General features: G+C 45.7%; 1 protein-coding gene and 1 long non-coding RNA gene across 2 annotated transcripts; both read left to right on the plus strand.

The window, feature by feature from the left end:
* Window positions 1-446: 446 nt before the first annotated feature.
* LOC124673212 (BRCT domain-containing protein At4g02110-like) lies at window positions 447-5,764 on the plus strand. Its single transcript, XM_047209330.1, has 7 exons — window positions 447-531; window positions 629-695; window positions 784-828; window positions 1,032-3,019; window positions 3,920-4,691; window positions 4,842-5,058; window positions 5,165-5,764. Exons 1-7 carry the CDS (start codon window positions 450-452, stop codon window positions 5,762-5,764), a joined length of 3,771 nt encoding a protein of 1,256 aa, XP_047065286.1. The 5' UTR covers window positions 447-449.
* Window positions 5,765-17,447: 11,683 nt separating this feature from the next.
* Window positions 17,448-18,785, plus strand: LOC124669819. The gene is made up of 3 exons (XR_006992335.1): window positions 17,448-17,523; window positions 17,617-17,802; window positions 18,135-18,785. It is a non-coding gene; the product is annotated as an uncharacterized LOC124669819 (long non-coding RNA).
* Window positions 18,786-21,791: the final 3,006 nt, after the last annotated feature.

Consider the following 21,791-nt stretch of genomic DNA (forward strand, 5'->3'; position numbering starts at 1 on the left):
CAGCCCTAAATGTAGAGTATATGGTCAAGGTCATTTTGTTTTTGATCAAGTCAATTATGATTTCCTTCAGTTTATAGACCGATGATATTTGGTGGTTAGTTTTCGTCACACCTGTTTTGATAGCTTAGACCTGTATCTTTGATTCTAAGCTTCTAGCACACTGTTTCGTCTGCCGTGCTGTGTTTGTAGTTAACTATACGCTTTCATGGTTATTACTGCTCAATCGGTTCATCAACACCAAGATTGTCGGAAGTCAACTTTTCTTCTGAATAACCAAAACTCAGAATTCTATAGAAATAGATCATGTGTAGCACTTCCTTGACACATGTTCATCTCCTTCTTCCTAGGAACTTGATAGTTTTTCTCAATCGTGTTTGAATGATTCATTTTAGTTTTGGAGTTCTCATCACTAATTTTGTGACAATTCATTTTACTGTTAAATACAGAAAATGGTTAGCTTAATGGGAGCGCAGTTTTCCAAGCCTTTGAAAGCAGACACTGTCACACATCTCATTTGCTATAAATTTGAAGGTATGGTGTTTGCTTCATAATTTTCCGTGCTGTTTACACTCAACTTATGTTACAATTAGTATTCACTAGCGGCCTTTCTCCTCCCTGTTTCTGTCAGGTGAGAAGTATGAACTTGCTAAAAAGGTGAATATAAATCTTGCTAATCACCAGTGGTTGGAAGCTTGGTACGTGTATTTTTAACCAGTCTTGTAAAAAACCGCGGTATCATGTCATGTTTCTTTCTGCTGAAACGCCAGATGATTCTTACTGCAGCTTAAAGGCTTGGGAAATTCTTCCAATTGATAATTATAGAAAAAGGTGAGCCTACCAGCAAATCACCTTGCATTTCTCTGTTGCTGTTTTCCCCCTTTTATTTTTAGCCACTGGGCTTATACTTTCCAGTCTCTCACCTCTACTGTCTTTTATATGATGTCTGGTTAACTTTTTCACAACAATATGTCAATACATTTGATGCATTTTTAGGATACTAACTCTAGTTGCCTGGTCATTTACTTATTCAGTGGTTGGGAACAAGAGATGATGGAGGCGCAAGTTGAGGATTCTGCAGATGAAGCAGAAGATGCTGCCAGAGTCTTATCTCGTAGTAGAGGCATTGCCAGAAGAGCCCCTATTACAGAGATTAGAATGGGAACTCATGTCGATCCTGATGTCTACGCCCCCATTCGTGATCCTACTGTCTCTCTTGGCAATGCCGAGGTTGCTGCAGGAAGACACTTGGACACTCCGAAACAGGCTAGCAAAACAGAAGATGTATGGGAAAGGTCCCTTGATGCAAGAGCTGACATACAGAGCACTCGTAACACAAATGGTGTGACAAATTCTGCTGATACTGAGGCACGCAATTCAGTCCATCCTCCTATTAACCCCTGTAGCAATGAAAAGGCTCCTGGAGATCACATCACCAGAGATGAAATAAAAAATGGTGATAAAGGGCCAGTTGATGCTAGGTCAAGTGCCCTTCCTACCCTCAACGCAAATAGTTCCGACCTCTTCATTACCAACAGTGTTCAGTTGCCAACACCTTCTGCAGAAAGTCTCTTGGAGAAACCATTGCAGTCATCAGATATGACTGGAAAAGTGGATCATAAGGATAATGGACCTGTAGCTAATCTTGTTGATGGAGTTGGTCAATCAAATGCAGAAGGAAATATAGCCTTGTTTAAGGCCAATTCAGTATCAGCAGGCAGTTCTGCATCAAAGAATTCCCCAATCTTGGGGTACTCCAGAAGGCGTTCTCGGAAGTCAGTGTCACCAGGAACTAATTTAAGTTCAGCTCACCAAACAACATCTCTCCAAAGCTATGAGAGAAATTCACCAAATGTTGAGTTTAGTATCTCTCCGTCAACGAAGAGCAATCATACAATTAGCAAGCTTGCTGATGCCAAAAGCCCGAGAGAGGAAGCAATACAATGTGTGGATAGATCAGACATTGTACTTGCTCAGACGAACAGGGGGCTTTCTTCAGCCAGTCCATTAGCGCCAAATGGAGGCACAGACTCAGCTACCGGAACTGCAAATATTCCTATCCCAAGCAGAGAAATTGCATCTGAAGCAGCAACAGTTTCTGATCTGGCAAAAATATCCACTGGATCTCAACCCATCAAAGTTAATGATGACCTAAGCGTTGATGTTACTGTGAATCATACGGTGAGTCAAACGTCTGGCTCTTGTAAAAAGAAGCTGCTGAGCTACAGGAGGGCTTCTTTGAAGCTTGCAAAGTCTCCTGAAGTAGAAAAACTTCCTGAAATTTTTGATAAAGAGGCAATTATAGAGTCACTAGCTAAAGCAAAGGAACTGGCACAGCATGAAGTGGCAGCAGAGAAGGCATGTGCTATTAGCCCTTCTATGGATTCTGAATTTGAGAAGGGAAGTTCAAGTTCCTATCGTCAAAATTGGAATATAGAGATGAGTAACGCACCACATGTTAATAGCATTGAATTGGCAGATACGGGATCACAACATGACAAGGAGGTCTCTCATGCAACCATGGAAGCAGGTGCTAGGAAAGTATCGACTTCTAGAGTGAAGAGCACTGGTGCTAAGAGGTCAAGAAATGGTACTAATGGAGCACACACTTCATTTGCGAATCGTAAATGTGAGATTGCAACATCTAAGTCCAAGCACAATATTGATGCAGTTATTTCCCATGAAAATGTAGAAGCAGAACAAGTAAAAGATGGTACCAGTCCGAACACAGCTGAATGCACAACATCCTTTCCTGAAGAAATCCTGAGCAGTAAAACAAGGAGCGTTGACACGAGCTCTCTGAATGCCAACAGTGAGGTGAATGGTGTACCAGGGGCTTCAAAGCTGGAGTTTGCTAATTTGATTTCGCGGGGAAATATAAACAAAAAACCTAGGAGGCTTCCAAGCAGTGCAAATGATAATCACTATCAAAGGGGTTCATCTGAGAAGGTTTCAAGTTCCATTGAAAGGAGTGCTGTTGCAAACGTGTCTCAGCCTGCTGACATGAAGATGGCTATGGCTGGTGCACCAACCGCTGATAAAGCTGATACAGTATCATTGAAGTCGAGTTTCAGTGAGGCAGCTCCTCAAGCTGACACTGAAAAGAAGATGTTGAGCTACAGCAGGGCTTCTTTGAAGCTTGCAAAGTCTCGTGAAGTAGAAAAACTTCCTGAAATTTTTGCTAAAGAGGCTATTATAGAGTCACTAGATAAAGCAAAGGAACTGGCGCAGCATGAAGTGGCACCAGAGAAGGCATGTGCTATTAGCCCTTCTATGGATTCTGAATTTGAAAAGGCAAGTTCAAGTTTCTCTCGGCAAAATCGGAATATAGAGGTGAGTAATGCACCACAGGTTAATGGCATTGAAGTGGCAGCTACGGGCTCACACCATGACAAGGAGGTTTCTCATGCAACAACGGAAGCAGATTCTAGGAAAGTATCGACTTCTAGAGTGAAGAGCACTAGTGCTAAGAGGTCCAGGAATGCTACCAATGGAGCACACACTTCATTTGCACGTCGTAAACGCGAGTCTGCAACATCTAACTCCAAGCACGACATCGGTGCAGCTATTTCCCATGAAAATGTAGAAGCAGAACCAGAAAAAGATTGTACCAGTCTGAACGCAGCTGAATGTACAACATCCTTTCCTGAAGAAATCCGGAGCAGTAAAGCAAGGAGCGTTGCCGCGAGCTCTCTGAATGCCAACAGTGAGATGAATGGTGTACCAGGGGCTTCAAAGCTGGAGTTCGCTAATTTGATTTCGCAGGGAAATATAAACAAAAAACATAGGAAGCTTCCAAGCAGTGCAAATGATAATAACTATCAAAAAGGCTCATCTGAGAAGGTGTCAAGCGCCATAGAAAAGAGTGCTGTTGCAAACGTGTCTCAGCCTGCTGACATGAAGATGGTTATGGTTTGTGCAGCAACCGCTGATAAAGCTGATACAGTATCGTTGAAGTCGAGTTTCAGTGAGGCAGTTCCTCAAGCTGACACTGAAAAGCTTTCAAGCAGTGCAAGTGCTGATAACCATGAACCATGTGCACCTGATAGAGTACCAAACAAGAGAGTGCGCAAAGCAGTTGCCAAAAGGAAAATTTCTGGCGCACCGCAATACATATCATCTGAAGCTGAAGTTCTGACAATAAAGCAGGCTGCGGAGAGCTCCACAAATGCTGGCAAGGCAATGGGTAAGGATCTCCAGAGTGCGAATGAGGATGGTATGGCAAATCAAGCTGCATCATTTTGCAAAGATTCCTTTGAAGACGGATCAGAAGATATGCAGAACATTAGACCAATGACTAGCAAAAAGAACAAGGTTGTAGATGCAATGGATGATTCTGTTGGCCAAAATAAGGAGAATATACCAGTCAATGTTAATCTCAGTCCTAAATCAAAGTACGGAAATAAATGTGTGGGTTCTAAATGTATGAAAAAACCAGTACAAAAGGGCAAAGGGGTGCTTTGTGAGCGCAGCATGACAGGAGGAAATGATTGTGGAACCTTGTCCTTGTCGGAACCAACATGGTTTATCTTAGGTGGACATCGCCTACTGAGAAAGGATTACATGTCAATACTTAGACGGCTGAAGGGAAGAGTATGCAGGAGTTCACATCACTGGTCTTTCCAAGCGACGCATCTTATTGCACCCGAGCTCCGCAGAACTGAAAAGTTCTTTGCAGCTGCTGCAGCTGGGAGGTAAACCTTTTACCATTTCAGTGGCTTCATGTTGGATTGTTTATACTTTGTTCAGAATATTTGTTGCATATCAGACTGAAAATAAATACACTCATTTCCCTCTTTCTATTTCACGGTATCTGAGTGTTGTTTGCTTTTCTGAAAGACTAGGTGGATACTCAAGGCTGATTACTTGAGTGCTTGCAATGAGGCTGGCAAGTTTTTAGAGGAAGAATCATTTGAGTGGCATGGGGATGGCCTTAACAGCGGCGATACGATAAGTCTGGATGCTCCAAGAAAATGGCGCCACCTAAGGGAGCGCACTGGTCATGGCGCTTTCCATGGGATGAAGATCATCATATATGGAGAGTGCATTTCTCCATCATTGGTAAGATGAGCTGGACACGCACTTCTTTATCTGATAAGCATCCCCTGGAAATAACTTTGTAATGCTGAAGTTCAACCCATGCTTCCCCTTTGTTGTTTGTCAACAGGACACGATGAAGCGTGCGCTGAGGGCTGGTGATGGCACAATTCTAGCAACCTCCCCACCATACACCCGGCTACTGAAGCACGACGTCAGTTTCGCTGTGGTGTCCGCGGGCATGGCGAGCACAGACGCATGGGTTCAGGAGTTCATGAACCACAACATCCCCTGCGTCAGCGCGGACTACCTGGTGGAGTACGTCTGCAAGCCCGGCCACCCTCTGAGCAAGCACGTTCTCTTCAACATGCACGACCTGGCAGTCAAGTCCCTGCAGAAGATACAGAATTCTCAGCGAGATGAACTCGGCGCTAGCACCGGAGAGGCAGGGGAGTGTGGCGACACTGAGCCAAGCTGCTCCGCCTGCGGATCGAGCAACCGGGAAGGGGCTCTGATGCTGATATGCAGCGGCAGCCAGGGGAACAAGGCTAGCTGCGGTGCTGGGATGCACGTCGACTGCTTGAACCTGAGCCCTGAAGCTGCTGCTCCAGACGGTGACTGGCTGTGCCCCAAGTGCGACGACGATGGTCAGGTGAAACCGCCCCCGAAGAAGGCCAAGAAAGGTGCCAGGAAACTGAAGCCCAAGGCGCAGATGAGTTCTTGTTGCTGATGGTGATGTGTTAATAACGTTATAGCAGTGACTGATGTTCTGATAGTGATACGTGCCATTGTAAATACGTACGTGGTACCAGTACTCAGATTAGAGGTCGTTTGGCTTCCATCATTTGGTAATGGAATCAGATAACTTATGTGTGATTCTGAGAATCAACTTGTTTGGCTGTCACGGAAATGGAATCAGATAACTTATTCAATTGAGAATTCCATGTATCCCATCCCATGCCTAACCTTAATTCTTCTTGCTACCCTAACATTTCAGTGGATTTGTCAAATGAAATTGATATCAACAGTTTCATCCCGTTTCATTTTGACCAAGCGAGCTCTAGAGATGATTGCTCGGCATATCGTTGTAAATCATCTCTCCAGGGAGAGTTGTCAGCCTTACCAACTCATATTGTCTTACTCATACTGTATTTGGCTGTGTGGTTAGTGGTTTGGATACGGAGCAGAGTGTGCTACGAGTATGTCTAAAGTGCACTAGGCGTAATGTTACAAGAAGTGTTTTGGTGCTCAGGTTCAGCTGTGCATTTCCGTGCATCTTGCCCCTTTCTCTCACTGTGTCTCTTTTCAAACCGGGCACAGTGAACGTGACAAACAGATTTTGAACACACCGAAACCCGGACGCACACACGGAAGAATCGGATCTGATCTGGCCGTGTGCACAGGCAAGGAAGCAGCATTCGCTTTTGTAAGTAAGTAAAGCTACTGCACTTCATTCGCTTTTGTAAGAAACAATAGCATGCGTTCAAGTTAATTTAAAGCGAGGCTGTCGCCTGATCTCGTTTCCTTTAATTTCCCCGGAGATGTACGCGGATGGAGCCGGCCGCCGCAGGCTTTGCGGTGAGGCGGCCACCGATCTGAGATCGGATGATGATATGATATGCTTTGCCGCTGGCTGCACTTCACTCACCAGATCAGATCAGATCAGTTCAAAGCTCATCCGATTCCGGATGATGGATGATGATTTGTCCGAATGAGAAAAAGGCAGTTCGCCCATGTGCCCGTCGTGGGCACGCACGCACAAACAAGATCCTTTGCTTCCACCTGTAGTACATGGATGATGCCATGGATGGGCATCTCATTCCATGAAAGAACCATGCACGTTTAAAGTGGCGGTGAAGAACAAACATAAAACATTATTAACCGTGCGGTGCTGATGTTTGATTAACTCGAGCAGATGACGTCACCCTGATCTTGGCCAAGTAATTAAAGAGATCTGCGACGGCTGCAGGTTTGCTCTGCCGCTTTTGCGGTGAAGAGGGGAGGCCGTACTGCACGTACGCTGGTGATTCTTCTCGAGGCGGAGGCAACGAAGTACACGCGCACGTGCGACGCGACGCGAAAAGATTAAGCATGTGCCGAAAAGAGCTGATGATGCGGAGAAGATCAGACACGTAGTGCCAAGAAGCTGACGGCAGATTTGGCGAGGAAGACTCACGAGACAGTCCTTGTGGCTGGGATATTGATGATTGAAGATCGTGACCGGCGCTATGCTGCTCAAGTTTGAAGGATTTGAATCTAGTTATAGTCTCATGTTATCGTTTAGATATGGTTGTTGTGTTTTCTGCAATACTTTTTTTTCCGTTTTAGAGTTGATAGGTTTTTACCCCGTAGTAGATGTTTCGATGCCAATTCATCAGTTAGCGGGTTTCCTATCGATGCAAGGGCACACTTTCTTTCCCGTTTCCTTTTGGTTTCTTATGAAAATGTTGTTTGGACAATACATATTTTCATTATGAAAGTAATGGAAAGGGGAGTGACCCGAATTGAAAAATGTGCCAAAAAGTTGTGGCTAAGCAGTGTAAACAGCGCAAGGAATCGAGGTAATTTCACCAACACTAGTACACAAACTTGTAATTGGGTGTAGATTAGTTAAAAACTTGCCGCACGTGTTACCGCGCTACGCTAACTTGTGTTTGCCGGCCCAGCGGTTGCTGAGTTTTGCAGAACCCCTGACTTAATTCGGCGTCGCACGAAACGGCACACCACATCACTAGAGGGGAAACCCCTTGTCAAAAGTGTTTGAGGGAACCGTACTTGGATCTCGTACGGGTTGCATGTTATATAGGGGTATAGAAGTACATGGTTTTCGTATCCAATACACATCTATGTATGGTATATGTATTACATACTATAACCTGGTATTACAACTCTATACATGCAGACAGGTTAAGATTACGCTTGAACTCATCAAGTTTCTTGACCGGAAGAACTTTTGTAAAACCATCTGCCACTTGATCATTGCTTGAGACAAACCGAATGGCCAGCTGATTTCTAGCAACTCGCTCTCTTACAAAGTGGAAATCAATCTCAATATGTTTGGTGCGAGCATGAAACACTGGGTTAACAGACAGAAATGTAGCTCCCAGATTATCACACCAAAGAGTTGGCTTCTGCCGCAATTTAACTCCTAGTTCCATAAGAAGGGCCTCTACCCAAATCATTTCTGCTGTAGCATTTGCTAATGCTTTGTACTCAGCCTCGATCTTGGACCTGGACACGGTAGCTTGTTTCTGGCACTCCATGAAACCAAATTTGGACCCACAAAGATAGCAAAACCACTCGTGGAACGTCTATCATCAATATCACCTGCCCAATCCGCATCAGAGAAAGCACTGAGAAAAGTGGAGGTTGATGAAGTAAATGTAATTCCCAGCTTTATTGTACTCTTGACATATCTAAGAATGCGTTTCGCAGCTGTCCAATGTTCAGTAGTTGGAGAATGAAGATATTGACAAATTTTGTTAACAGAAAATGCCAAATCCGGACGAGTCAGGGTCAAGTATTGCAGCGCTCCAACAATACTCCTGAACTGTGTGCAATCTTCAGTGCCAAGGGGTGTACCACTTGCAAGAGACAATTGTTCCGAGGTGGACAATGGTGTAGGAGCTGACTTACAAAGTCGCATACCAACCTTGTCAAGCAATTCGTAGCATATTTTTCTTGTGTCAAGAGAAGACCATCATTCACCCGTTTAACCTCAATACCAAGGAAGAAATGCAAGTCACCAAGATCCTTGATAGCAAAGTTCTCGTTCAAATCTTTGAGAAGAGCAGATATGGCATAGCTAGAGGAACTAGTAACTATAATGTCATCAACATAAACCAGAACAAATATAGTGATACCTGACTTGTGAAACAGAAACAATGAAGTATCTGCCTTTGAGGGTGTAAAACCAAGAGCACACGACTTAGAACTCAACTTTGCATACCGGGCACGAGGAGCTTGTTTCGGCCCATATAATGCCTTATCCAGCTTGCAGACATAATGTGGTGTAGTGGAATCCTCAAAACCAGGCGGCTGCCTCATATAGACCTCCTCTTCCAGAACACCATGAAGAAACGCGTTCTTGACATCTAGCTGCCTAAGATGCCAACCTCTAGAAACAGCAATGGATAAAACAATCCTGACAGTGGCAATTTTAACTACAGGACTGAATGTGTCCTCATAATCAATGCCATACCTTTGCTTGAACCCTTTAGCAACTAATATTGCTTTGTATCTATCAATGGTGCCATCAGCTCTCCTTTTAACACGTTATACCCATTTACAGTCAATCAAATTTTTGCTGCTGCTTGGGGGAACAAGACGCCGAGGTTTGATTTTCTAACAATGCACTTGTATTCCTCCTTCATAGCTTGATGCCACTTTGAATCACCAAGAGCTTCAGAGAGAGATGATGGTTCACCTGTAGCTGAAAACATGCCATACCGAACTGTACCATCAGTATATTTTTTGGGTTGTCTAATACCTTGTTGAAGTCTAGTGCGAACACCAGAGGGAGGCGCAGAAGGAACTTCCCCTCCGCGACCAGGCACAGAAGATCCGCCCGATATGTGGTCATCATTAGAAGGATCAGCAGCAGCAGTCCCAGGCGGGGACAGGCCGCCAGATGGCGCGCCCGCACGGGGCGATGGCGTGTGCTCGCCACGCGAGGAGCCAGCAGAGCCAGCAGAGCCACGGCTCCCGAGGGCGGGAGAATCTGCCTCGAACAGAGGCGTTCCGGGATCGGCGTGAGCAGGGGAATGTTCCCCAGAATCTGCCACCGAATCTTCATCAATTTCCGCGCCAGTTTCATCGTGTTCTGACTGAGAGGCATTGTCATTTTCTTGAGGAATTTGAACAGGGCGGTGCAGCAGATTGTCATCAACTTGTTCGAGCAACACTGCGGAGTATTAGTGATAGGCACAATAGACACATGATCATTAACATTAGAGGCACCCTCGTGAGGAGATGTCGTGGATGATGGAAGAAGGAGCAATTCTTTGCGAAGAAGTGGACCAGCATTGGGGTGGAGGGATGCAAAGGGAAAGACATTTTCATCAAACACGACATCACGAGAAATATATACATGGCCAGTGGCCATGTCGAGACATTTAACACCCTTGTGGCGAGGACTATAGCGAAGAAACACACATCGGGTAGAGCGGAAAGCTAGCTTCCTATTGTTATATGGGCGAAGGTTAGGCCAGCACGCACACCCAAAAACACGAAGAGCATCATAGTTGGGTTTGATATGAAGAAGGCGTTCAGCTGGTGTCTCAAGATCAATAACCTTACTAGGAAGCAAATTAATGAGAAATGTGGCAGTGAGAAAGGCTTCATCCCAGTATTTGAGTGGCATGGATGCATTTGCAAGTAAGGCTAAGCCAACTTCAACTATGTGGCGGTGTTTTCGCTCTGCAGATCCATTTTGCTGATGAGCATGAGGACAAGAGACATGATGGGTGATGCCAATTTTTTGAAACAAGGCATTAAGCTTCTCATACTCACCTCCCCAATCAGTTTGCATAGTAACAATTTTCCTATCAAACTTACGTTCAACATATTGCTGAAAATTAAGGAAGACTTGATAAACATCTGCACAACTCTTAAGCAAATAAATCCAAGTAAATTTGCTGAAATCATCAATAAAGCTTACATAATATGAGTGTTTCCCGGCGAGAGAGAGGAGCAGGACCCCATACATCGGAGAATATTTGTTCCCAAGGAACGGTGGATCGACTACTAGACGTAGGGTATGGTAGCTGATGACTCTTGGCCAACTGACAAGAATCACATACATATGGGGTACTCTCTGGGGTGTAAGCTATTTTATTCTGCCTAAGAACTTGTTGAACCACGAATGAAGAGGGATGTCCTAAGCGGCGATGCCATGTAGAGGATGACGGCTTTATTGTGATGTATGCATGCTTGGAAGACACACTGGATGTTGGCATCAAGGGATAGAGGCCACCATAGCAGGGACCCCTAAACAGAACGCGTCGAGTTGCCTGGTCCTTGATCACAAAAAAGAAAGGATGGAACTCAATGAAAACATGATTATCAAGAGTGAATCTATGAACGGATAGAAGATTTTTTGATGCACTGGGAACATGTAATATGGAATTGAGATTAAAGGATGCATGAGGGGTGCGCAATTGTGAATGACCAATATGACTTATGTGCATACCTGTGCCTTCAGCAGTGCGAACTTGATCTTGTCCAGTGTAGTTGTCATGAGTAGAGAGCTTCTTCAGCTCCCCAGTTATGTGATCTGTGGCGCCTGTGTCATAGTACCAATTTGTGTCCACGCCATGAGATGCAAAATTTGCATCCTTGCTTGCATTGCGGTCTCCATTGTCACGGTCACGACGGTCATCACCATAACGCCACCAGCAATCCTTGGCTGGATGTCCATGTATGTCACAGATCTGACAGGTGGTGTCCACGTAGCGTGTAGGCTGACGGCGGGGGCGCCCATTGTCACGTCGATCCTGATTTCCACCCTGATAGCCGCCACGGTGGCCACCACCACCACCACGGCGATCTCCATTGTCACGGCCATCACGGCCACGCCCATCATCGATACGGCGAGGAGGGCGATCATCACGCCAACGGTCCTGACCACGGTCATCGCGCCAGCGGTCCTGGCCACGATCATCACGTCCACGGGAGGGAGTGCCACCTCCACGACGGGCCAGATTTGCAGACGATGTGAAGCTGGTGTTGTCTTCATCTTTGTGCGAGCGATCAAAGGCTTGAACTTGATTGAACAGGTCGGACAAGGTGGTGTTAGGGTTGGCGCGAACGGCGGTGATCAAGTTGCGGTAGGCGCTGCCCGATTTGTCGGGACATACCCGACTAGCTCATCATCATCAAGTGGTTTACCCGCGCAGCGAGTTCCTGGGCAATGCCTTTCATCTTGGAGAAATACTTGTCGGCGGACGGGTCATTTTTCTTGGTTTCAACAAGAGCAGTCCGCGAGTGTTGGATCCGTGACTTCGAGGAAACGAAACATGGGCATTGATTGCTTCCCAAACCTCAGCGAGATGACTCCGGTCCGACAACATGCGCCGAACGTCCGGAGACGGGGAATTGAGGAGCCGGCGAGGGACTTGCTGGTCGCGGGCGATCCAGGTCATGTACGCAGGGTTCGTCATTGTGACCGCTTTGTTGTTCTCATCTTCGGTCTCAAGCGTCTTGACAGGAGCCTTGTCCTTGCCTTCGACAAGGTCGAGAACGCACACACCACGGAGGGCGGGGACGACCAACGCCTTCCAGATGAGAGCGTTTTCTCGAGTCAGGAGTTGTGTGGGTGGAGCCCCAAGGGCTGCAGCGAGCGTTGTGGCAGAGGACGAGGACGCCATCTGCAGATCGTGATCGCGACGGTGGCACAGAAGATGTGCGACGGCGGCGGCTTGACGTAGATCGTAGATGCGGCGGCGGCACAACAGGTGCGGCGGCGGCGGCTTGATGTAGATCGTAGGTTTTGTTTGTTAGGGTTTGGTTTTGGCGGCGGCGGCTACGGAAGCGGCGGCGGCGAGATGTCTTGGGCTTTTTGTGTAGGACGTGTATAGGCGGCGACAGCGGATGATCTGCGGTGGCGGCAAGGCTTGATGTAGCGGCGGCGGCGGCTGATCTTCGGCGGCGGCGGCGCGGTGTCTTGGCAGCTAGGTCATGGAAGAGGTGGCTCTGATACCATGTCAAAAGTGTTTGAGGGAACCGTACTTGGATCTCGTACGGGTTGCGTGTTATATAGGGGTATAGGAGTACATGGTTTTCGTATCCAATACACATCTATGTATGGTATACGTATTACATACTATAACCTGGTATTACAACTCTAACACCCCTAATTCCCAAATTGTGTCTCACCCGACCAAATCCCTTGCTCTAGTGGTGTGCTGAGCAACGCGCAGGGTGATGGCTGGCAGCGGCGTCACGATTGGCGGCCGAAGTACGGCGACAGGTGGAGACGGCGTGAGGAATGGAGGCCGGAGGGGCAGCTGCGATCTAGACGGCAGGCTCGGCAACACCTACTTGGAGAGAAGTGGGAGGAGACCGTAGCGGTCTACTGGGACGACGGCTCCAGCAATACAGTCCCCAGCGAGGTGAGCTACACGCACATGTAAGAAGTTCTATGCCTTTCATGCCAAAACATTTATATTGTTTAGTTTGATATATCCTGCAAAACATCAAATGCAAACATAACTAAATTATAAATAGAAAATAAAAGTATTGAAAAAGGCAAAAGAGCTATGCCGCTAGCATTAACCCCGTGCCGTCAGTCGTTCGGCAATAGTTAGTCACCACAGCGCCATGTACCTGCGAGCTATACCAACGTTGAGTCGTTGACTATGCCGACGATGCCCGTCGGCTTAGTCCAAACTATGTAAGCGATTTTTATTATCAGATGTAGGTATCTAGCTAGAGCATAAATCGACGGGGCCAACAAATGGCCGTCGGTATCTCTCCATATTCTTCATGTAGTATGTTGACTCGTGTATGAATGAGGACATTGGTGAGATTAGAAACGATTCTTCTGCTCTTTTACGGAAGTCCATGCAGGTGGGATCCATTTTTTTGGTTCAAAGAAGAAATAGTGAAGCAGGACCCAGCCAAGAGATCTTGTCGTCGACATGCATGCATGCGAGCGCCGCCCGATCACATGTGCGCATTCGTCAACCATGCTAAATACAGAGATACAGACCTTACAGGCAGGGCCGGTCCATAGATATTCAGGGCCCCGGGGCAAGATAACGAAAAAGGGCCCTTCTTGACAAAAAAAAAAGTTTAAAAGTGCATTGTATTTCAAAATAAACCCAACATAGCATATATTGATGCTGTTTGAACTACACAACTCACACCAGATTGTTTTTATTTGTAACTGTCAAAGAACTACATCATGATAGTAAGGAAACAATATAGTTCTATAAAAGATCGATCTTCTGGCCACAAAGAGAACATCAATTCATCTGCAAAACAAACTATGCCTAGACTTATTATTATCTAATAGGAACACAATATTCTCTTCTCTTACGGGTGCCATTTCGATTAAATATGCTTAGATTTATCATCAAGATTCTCCCTGACTCCTAGTGTCGTGGATCAAGAATATCAATCCATCGACACTTAGAATTTCCGAATTTGGTGAATCAACTAGGTTTCATGCCAACTAATATTATTATTAACCTCGTTGGTATCAAAATCATAACCTAAATTATCAGTTTGCTGCTCTTTAATATTTACCAGGGCTAATTGCAGGCAGTTTCTTGAAGAACTACGAGTTCTAAAAAAAACTTGTCTATTGGACATTTCTGAAATTCTACTAGTTAATCTCTCTATTTTTTATCCTCCTTTTCTCATTGCCAGATTTTTTTTCATAAAATAGTTAATATAGGGAACGAAAGCACTTGGATATGGGAAATATGGCTCGGTGTCGATTTGTTGAATCAAAGAACGAAAACATCTGCAGCCTGCAACAGTCAGTCGTCACATCTTCTCCGAACGTGCTCACTGCTCATGTCAGATCCAATCAAGGAAGAACTTAAGAATAAATCTATGAAGAGAAGAATTGGAGATATGGAGCAGGGAATCATGCTATTTAACAGCGTTGAGGCAGGATAAGGGGAGGGAGAGAGATGTACCATCTCATCTCTGATGCGACAATGTCTCTAATGTCTAGAATGACCGAAGAGATGATTGGCAAGCCGACGAACTCGGATTTGGAATGGCAGGCAACGGCGTTGTTCTCTTGTGGGATTGGAGAATTTGGGAGAGTCGGAGAGGATATGAGGAGACGAGTCGACAACTCGCGCGAGTACAGAGGAGATTTTACTGGAAGTAATTGATCGATTAGATTTGGCATATCGATCCACTGATTTGGTCCTTCTGTGGTTGCTACGTGGTGGGCTCAGGCCATGTTTCTCTTCTTCTAATTTTCTTTCTCTTGTTTTCTTGAGCTTCATACTCTAATACGCAAGTATCCTTGTACTGAACTGCAACCTCAGCCAGGGCCCCTGCCTTGCGAGGGCCCAGGGCGGTCGCCCCGTTGCCCCGCCTTATGGGCCGGCCCTGCTTACAGGGAGCTGTCATGGACGGACGCGTCAACTGCAAGAACCGACGAACGAGTGAGTTTTGGAACGCGACGACTCTGGGTTGTTGATCAATGGAGGTTGGTTTGGTTGCAGCCACGTCTCGCGGGCCCACCCTCCACGTGTCCACTGCTTTCCAGCACACGGCCACAGCCTACAGGTGTACCGCAACGCTCTACTTCGCTGACGTGGCTCGTGTGGGCCCATCGCTTCGCTGCTCGAACTAACCTTGCATCGCTGACATGACATCCTGGCGCTTGCTCGATCGTGCCATGCTCATCAACACCATTTCCCTTGCAGATCGAACAGAGAAAAACGCTATTTCCTTTGGTACTACTACTCGTACGTGTCGTCCAGTGCAAAGTCTTGTGTGAGAAGCCCGCTTGTTGAAGAAGCTACATATACTCTCGGATCTGATCCGAGCTGTCAGATTATTACCTATATAAAAGTTGAACCCATCTGCTGAAATCTCAACGTTTTGGAGTTTTGGTACTGTTGATGGTAGTATTTCATCCAATCAAATCTTAACACGAGAGCAATTTTGGTTGTCCCGTGAAGTTACCGATTGCCCACGGTCTAAATACGCTCTGGACACGGACCGACCTCCACGGTTCTAGATCAGAGGCGGTCAAAGCGGTGTTACCTATGGAATAGTCCAGACTCCTGGTCCTACTCTCCTTCCTCCCCAATTCCATCGTTTAGGTTAAATAAAAAAATCCCCACCGTTGCGGCGCCCTCATTGCCCTTTGTGGCCCCCCCCCGGTCGACCTCCTCGGTGGCTGGTTCATGGCGTGGCGTGGCTGCTGGCTGCTGGCTGCAGCTCCCCACGGCCTCGCCGGCAGGTCCGCCGTCTTCATGTTCCACGGCTGCCAGCGCTGCCGCCTGCTCCTGATCTGGGAGCGTGCCGATCCGCCGTCCGAGCGCTCGACGGCCAGCAGCGTCGTCGTCTGGGATAACGTCGTCGCATCGACGCCTCCCATTTGCCACCTAGACGAGGATCACGACTCCCACGCCGTCGTTGGTAAGGCTGGGCTTCCGTCGCGGCGGGGCGCTCCAGGTGGTTTCCTCAGGTACGACCTTGGTTTGTGCTATGCCTCCTTTTCCTCTCCCTGTTTTTTTATTCTCTGTTCCTGATTTCCCCTTGAATCTTTCGTCCGTGCATGAATTCTTGCAGGATCTCGGCGACATGGCCGCTGCTGCTTCTTTGTGTGGCCGCCGTCCTACAGCTCATGGACGTGCTAGCCATGACCCCCTCCATTTGTCTCTGCTGCCAAGGCTATAGAGAATCGCTGGAAACGAAAATTAATGGAGAAGCATCTCGCAGTTGTTAAGACATGTATTGTCCAATTCCTGATGTGCCCGGCTGTTTTACTTGCTGTTAACTTTGTTGTTTGTTCTCCGTTATTTTAAGTCTTCTTTTTTGTTGTCAGCATTGCGTCCACCAGCGAGAAGATAGCGTTCACCGCAATGAAGGCTAGCTGCACGATGAAGGACCAGTATGCGCTCCTCGACAATGTGCCGTTGTTGATGGGCCTCCTAGACGACCTTGCCGTGTACTACCGCCCGTCGGTCTGTTGCTGATGCAGGTGACGGATTCCGTGTGCAGCGGGTTCGTAGTCGGTGTGACGTGAAACCACACGCTAGCCGACGGCATGGTGTAGTTCCTCGAGGACGAATGCGGCCTCACTTGCGCAGGTCAGACGACATACATTTCTCTGCCTTCTGCCGTGTCTGTTAAAGGCTACAACGCAGTGTCTCCGCTGTGGCTTTCCCTGCTGATGGCCGCCACTAACTATTGGCTGATGGTGAACCAGGGCGGCGTGGGCCTTGTGTTTCTGGACATCACGGTCCTGGCGATGCTGTTGTGGACACGCATGGCACATGGCAGCGGTGGAAGAGCCTTGTGGCGTGGTGGCGACCTCCAAAATTTGCCTAGGTCAACATCTCTGCCCCATTCGTTGTATTGATTGTCATCTTTAGTCTTTGACCTTTTTAAATTTATAACTGGTTAGGTGAAGAATTAATTCGGTACAAATTGGTGGCATCGCCGAGGTGAAAACTTACTTTCGTACAATTTATGACATCGGCAGGGATCAGTGGAATGGGTGACTGGAGTATTTGAGTGGCCTGCCTGGCATCCAATAGGTTAGATTTTTCTCATGCTTTAGGAATCCTTATGCATGCTGGATGATAGAAAGCAATGCTAATTTTGCTTCATTCGTGTTGATATTCATACCCAGTTGCTTCGTTAATTGGTTGTTTCAAAAGATCAAACAGAGTTGCTATCTTCATTTTAGTAACTATTTTTCATTTGGATGTTAGTTAAGTTGGCTTCTCCTCCTACAACTTAAAAGTTGGTGTTCAAACATTTCGTCCCAGGTCTTATGTTCTTAAGGTGAGACAGATAAATATTAAACCTATCAGTTGTCCACGGGTACATGAAAATCATGCAGCTTACGTGAGTGCTAACTAATTGCTTCTCTCTCAGGATGCTCAAATCAACTCAGTTTAATTTGATCATTGAGCTATCTGGATTTAGGTGCATTTCATCAGAAATGACAACACCAAGAATTTAAGATGGCAATGGGAATCAGTTTTTTGGCACATGAAGAGGAAGTGAACACTAGAATGTCCAGACCACTCTATGAGATTCTGATTGTATGGAAAAAATATGGTATTTTCAATAAATAACCTACCAGATCAAAATATAGCACTTCCCATGTGTTGTGTGTTGCTCCTCGATCGACCATCTCATGCCGTACTTTGCAGCTCACTTAAATTTATAGTGCAACCTTCTACTGCTTTGTTCACTTCTTAATATAACTCTTACATATATCAGAAAGAAATTTCATATGTTTATATTTAGTACTATTTCTACTGATTTGGCAGCTCAAATAGATCAAGGGAAGTTTCTTCTTTGTTCATATTTTACTATAATAATGCTTAAATAGATCAGAAAACAACATTCTATATTTATATTTAATAGTATTTGCATTGCTTTGACAGCCCAAATAGATGAAGGGAAGCTTCTACTGGTTGTTTCTTTAATTCAGAGATGGGGCACAAAAGTAACACTGCATGTCTTACGACTAAATGGTATGTATCTAGGATTCCGTCGCCGGAAAGCTGAGGTGAGGTCTAACTATTCTTTAACTTCTGTTTTCCTAGCTATTGGTGCATATATCATGATTATTGAATTAAATAGCACGCCTGTTTAACTAAATATTAACAATGGCAGAGAACCACAATGTAATTAAGTAGGGAAGAAACTAGAATCTGCTATCCAATGTTCCACTTGATGTCCGATTCAGTTTGCATTTTTGGAAGTCCTCCCAATTCATTCTTTTGAGTTATGGCCAACATATTTTACATATTTTGCAGTATCGAAAATGTACTTAGCTCCTCTTCCTTTTAATTGATTTCACTGACCTTTCACATTAGCATCTGCCTGATGACCGATTGTTCTTTGTTCTCATTCTTACCTGATAAGTTGGCTATAGCTGCAAACAAACTGTAAATGCACCAGTATGTGCTATCTAAATTCTGTGTCAGTCATTCATATAAACCGACTCATGTTACTTTGCTAAGGACACCCACTGCTTGAAGTTTCCATACTACCACATGCGCTCTCTAATGCAAATTAAGTCTTAGTACAACCAGATTGTGTGTTTTGCATGATTTTTCTTCGGTCGTTGTTATGTACGTGGTCCACTATTTTCTTTCCCTTTTCTCTATTGCCCATTGTTGTCTAGAGATTTGTACTTTTATTATTTTATAACGGGCCTTTAACATTCCTGTTGTGCTGTAAGATGGAAGTACTTCATGTGACACTTGAATATACTCCTACGCACATTAAGTCATTAACTTAAAATTTGCAATGGGATAGGCTTGCAAAATATCTTAGACTTCCAAATCTAGGAAGTCTTTTATTGGTGTGATCATATATGTATTCCATTCTAGGAGTACCAACTCGATTACCAATGTTACTCCTCAGGAAATCAGAGGCATTTTTTAAGTTATAGGTCAAACGGTAAAGTTATGGTATTATACCTGGACCTGGATCAGTTTACATGCTCTTACTGTTATTTAGAGATTCTTTGAATGTTGCAAGCAACTTGATGCTTCATGTTTTGTTCAGGTCTGCAACTTATAATTCAGTTTTCTTTCTCCCAAGAAATAGATGACGTCGCGTGTTCTATCTTTGTGTGAAATTTATATCATAAGGTTAATAACTAGCATTTGAAAACAAGTAATGGCAGTCGTTGTGGGTCAACCAAGCTTAGGTTCATTCAACTGTTTTCTTTTTGTTCTGAAGAGACAGTTGCTGATCAGATGGGATTCCAGCAAGATATAATTAATTGAGAATGTGAGGTTTCCTTTTTGTTAGTATTGTGATTAACTTCCGCGTTAAGGGCATGAATGGATTTTGCGTTAAGGGCATGAATGGGTAGACATTGATGTCTCTTCAATTGATGCAGGTATGGGCAGCTATACCATGAAGTGGTTACACATTGTTTATAGATTATTGTACTGCCTATGTTTTGTCAGAATATAGTACATTTTCCTTCTTGACTGATCTTGATCGATTCACATATCAACGTGTTGGGTGAATATTCTGGGGTTCAAATGCTAATCTGAGAGGATGAGCATGAACATAATTCTTTGTCTCCAGAGACACTCAGAGCGGAAGCATACTATGTATAGTACAAGCAAGAAGCTACCTACATAGGAGAGACAACATCATTAACATTGCTGTCCAGCCAAAGGCAAGAGAATTCTCAGCAATAGACGCTGTTGTAGAAGTTACGTATTGTAGTTTCAGATTGTACAAATATAAGATAGTACTCGAATATATTGCTGCATGTAACATAGTTTTCATTTAATATGTTTGGAGAGTATATAATACAACTGTGAGTAGTGCTATCATGTATAATGCATGTACTATATAAGTATATATACACATAACATGATCAAGCTCGCTAGAGGCCTCTTACAGTAATGATATGCTACTACGGGCGCGGCGTGCCGCCGCGCCAACCTTCCTAGTTTGAAGTCATTTCCGGTTGAGTTTTTTGTGTTGTCATTATCGTCTACATATATAAGAAATAATTTGAACTTTTTTAAATGGGAATCCTTTTTAGAGAAACAAGGCAACACCCTGGTTCCAATTATATTGAAACCAAACCAACCAACCTACAACATCTAGGTTTTGATACATGTTTTTGCATTACAGCTCAACCTACTTATCATACAGCACATAACCAAAACAACATCAGTCTTAAGGCTAGACCTCCCCCAAAACTAGACGGTACTTAAACATGCAAAACAACACAAGTTTTAAGCAGCTTTTGAAACCCAAGCTCATCAGCACCCACCAGGACTCAAGGACGGTCCAGGACTTTGAAGCCTGCACCATCACCCACCAGAATTAGGTCATTAGCTTCCAGGGTCCTCGCCAGATCCTCGGCATCAGCATTGGGCCAAAACCTCTCGCGTTGTTCATGTCACAGACCTCCAGAGTGGTTCTTGCCTTCTTCTGGGGAGTCAACGCCACAATAGCACTGGGGAGTCCACCTTGCTCAGCATCGTCGCTAGCTATTCTCTTCCTTCTTCCTTCAGCAAGATCTTCCACTGAGCACAACTGCAAGCCAAGCGTCTCCACAGCCCTGCATGCTAGTCCATTGAGAACGGTTGAAAATATGATCATTTCTGGTAATCCAGATCGTTCTCAATACAGCAACAAATATCATATTGAAATTATTGTTCTTTTTCTTTTCATTTCACAAAGATGTAATGCCATGCATGCTCGAAATCTTAAGATTAAGACCCAAAGCTACATGTGGCTGGAGGTCTATAGTGGATTTTCGCCAAATATACCATTTACTGGCCCCATTGTCTCGTCTGCTTGGCAAATTTACCTGAAGGGATCAGCTAGCTTGTGTATGCGGGTGTATGCATATTGCTCCTAAAGTAGGCGGCTTTTTTTTGAAACAAGCTATAGCAGAATTTGGGTGCGCGATCTACACACGTGGCAAACATAGATGCATTCTCCACATGAACCAGACCAGATCAGATCAGTAGATCACTACGACTGATCGGAGTGTCTTCCAGCACGACGACGACGCCGTTGACGTGCGCGCGCCGCCCCTCGCACGTGCGCTCCAGCGAACTCTCAGCGTTACGTCCGATCACTCACCAGCACGCGTGCTCATCTCCGATCCAGAGCGACCCATCTCAACTGCAGCTAGTGGGACCACGCCCATCCATGCATGAGGGCATCTCCAACCGGGCGACCCATCCCTCGCTCGCGCGTCCGGATGGGTCGAAAAGGACAAAACCGCGTCCCAGCGCGCGGACCCATCCCTAAAACGGATGGCCGCGGCGTCCGGGACGACCCAAATCCGGCCCAAATCTTGGACGAGTTTGCGTGGCCGCGGACGCGAAAGGCTGGTCGCTCGCGTCCTCCCCTTGTCCGCCCCTGGCCCGCCCGTCCGCCTCCCAAAACACAAGCCCGTCGCACACATCTCCCCACCGCTCCGCCGCCACCCACGGACCGGCGATTTGGGAGCGCGTCGACGCCGGCCATCGTCGTCGAGACGCCGGCAAGCGGGGCGGAAGCATAGGTCGAGGTCCCGCGCTGCTTTCGCCGCGTCGTAGCGAGTC

This window comes from Lolium rigidum, chromosome 7 (genome assembly GCF_022539505.1).
Source record: "Lolium rigidum isolate FL_2022 chromosome 7, APGP_CSIRO_Lrig_0.1, whole genome shotgun sequence".
Lineage (NCBI taxonomy): Eukaryota > Viridiplantae > Streptophyta > Magnoliopsida > Poales > Poaceae > Lolium > Lolium rigidum.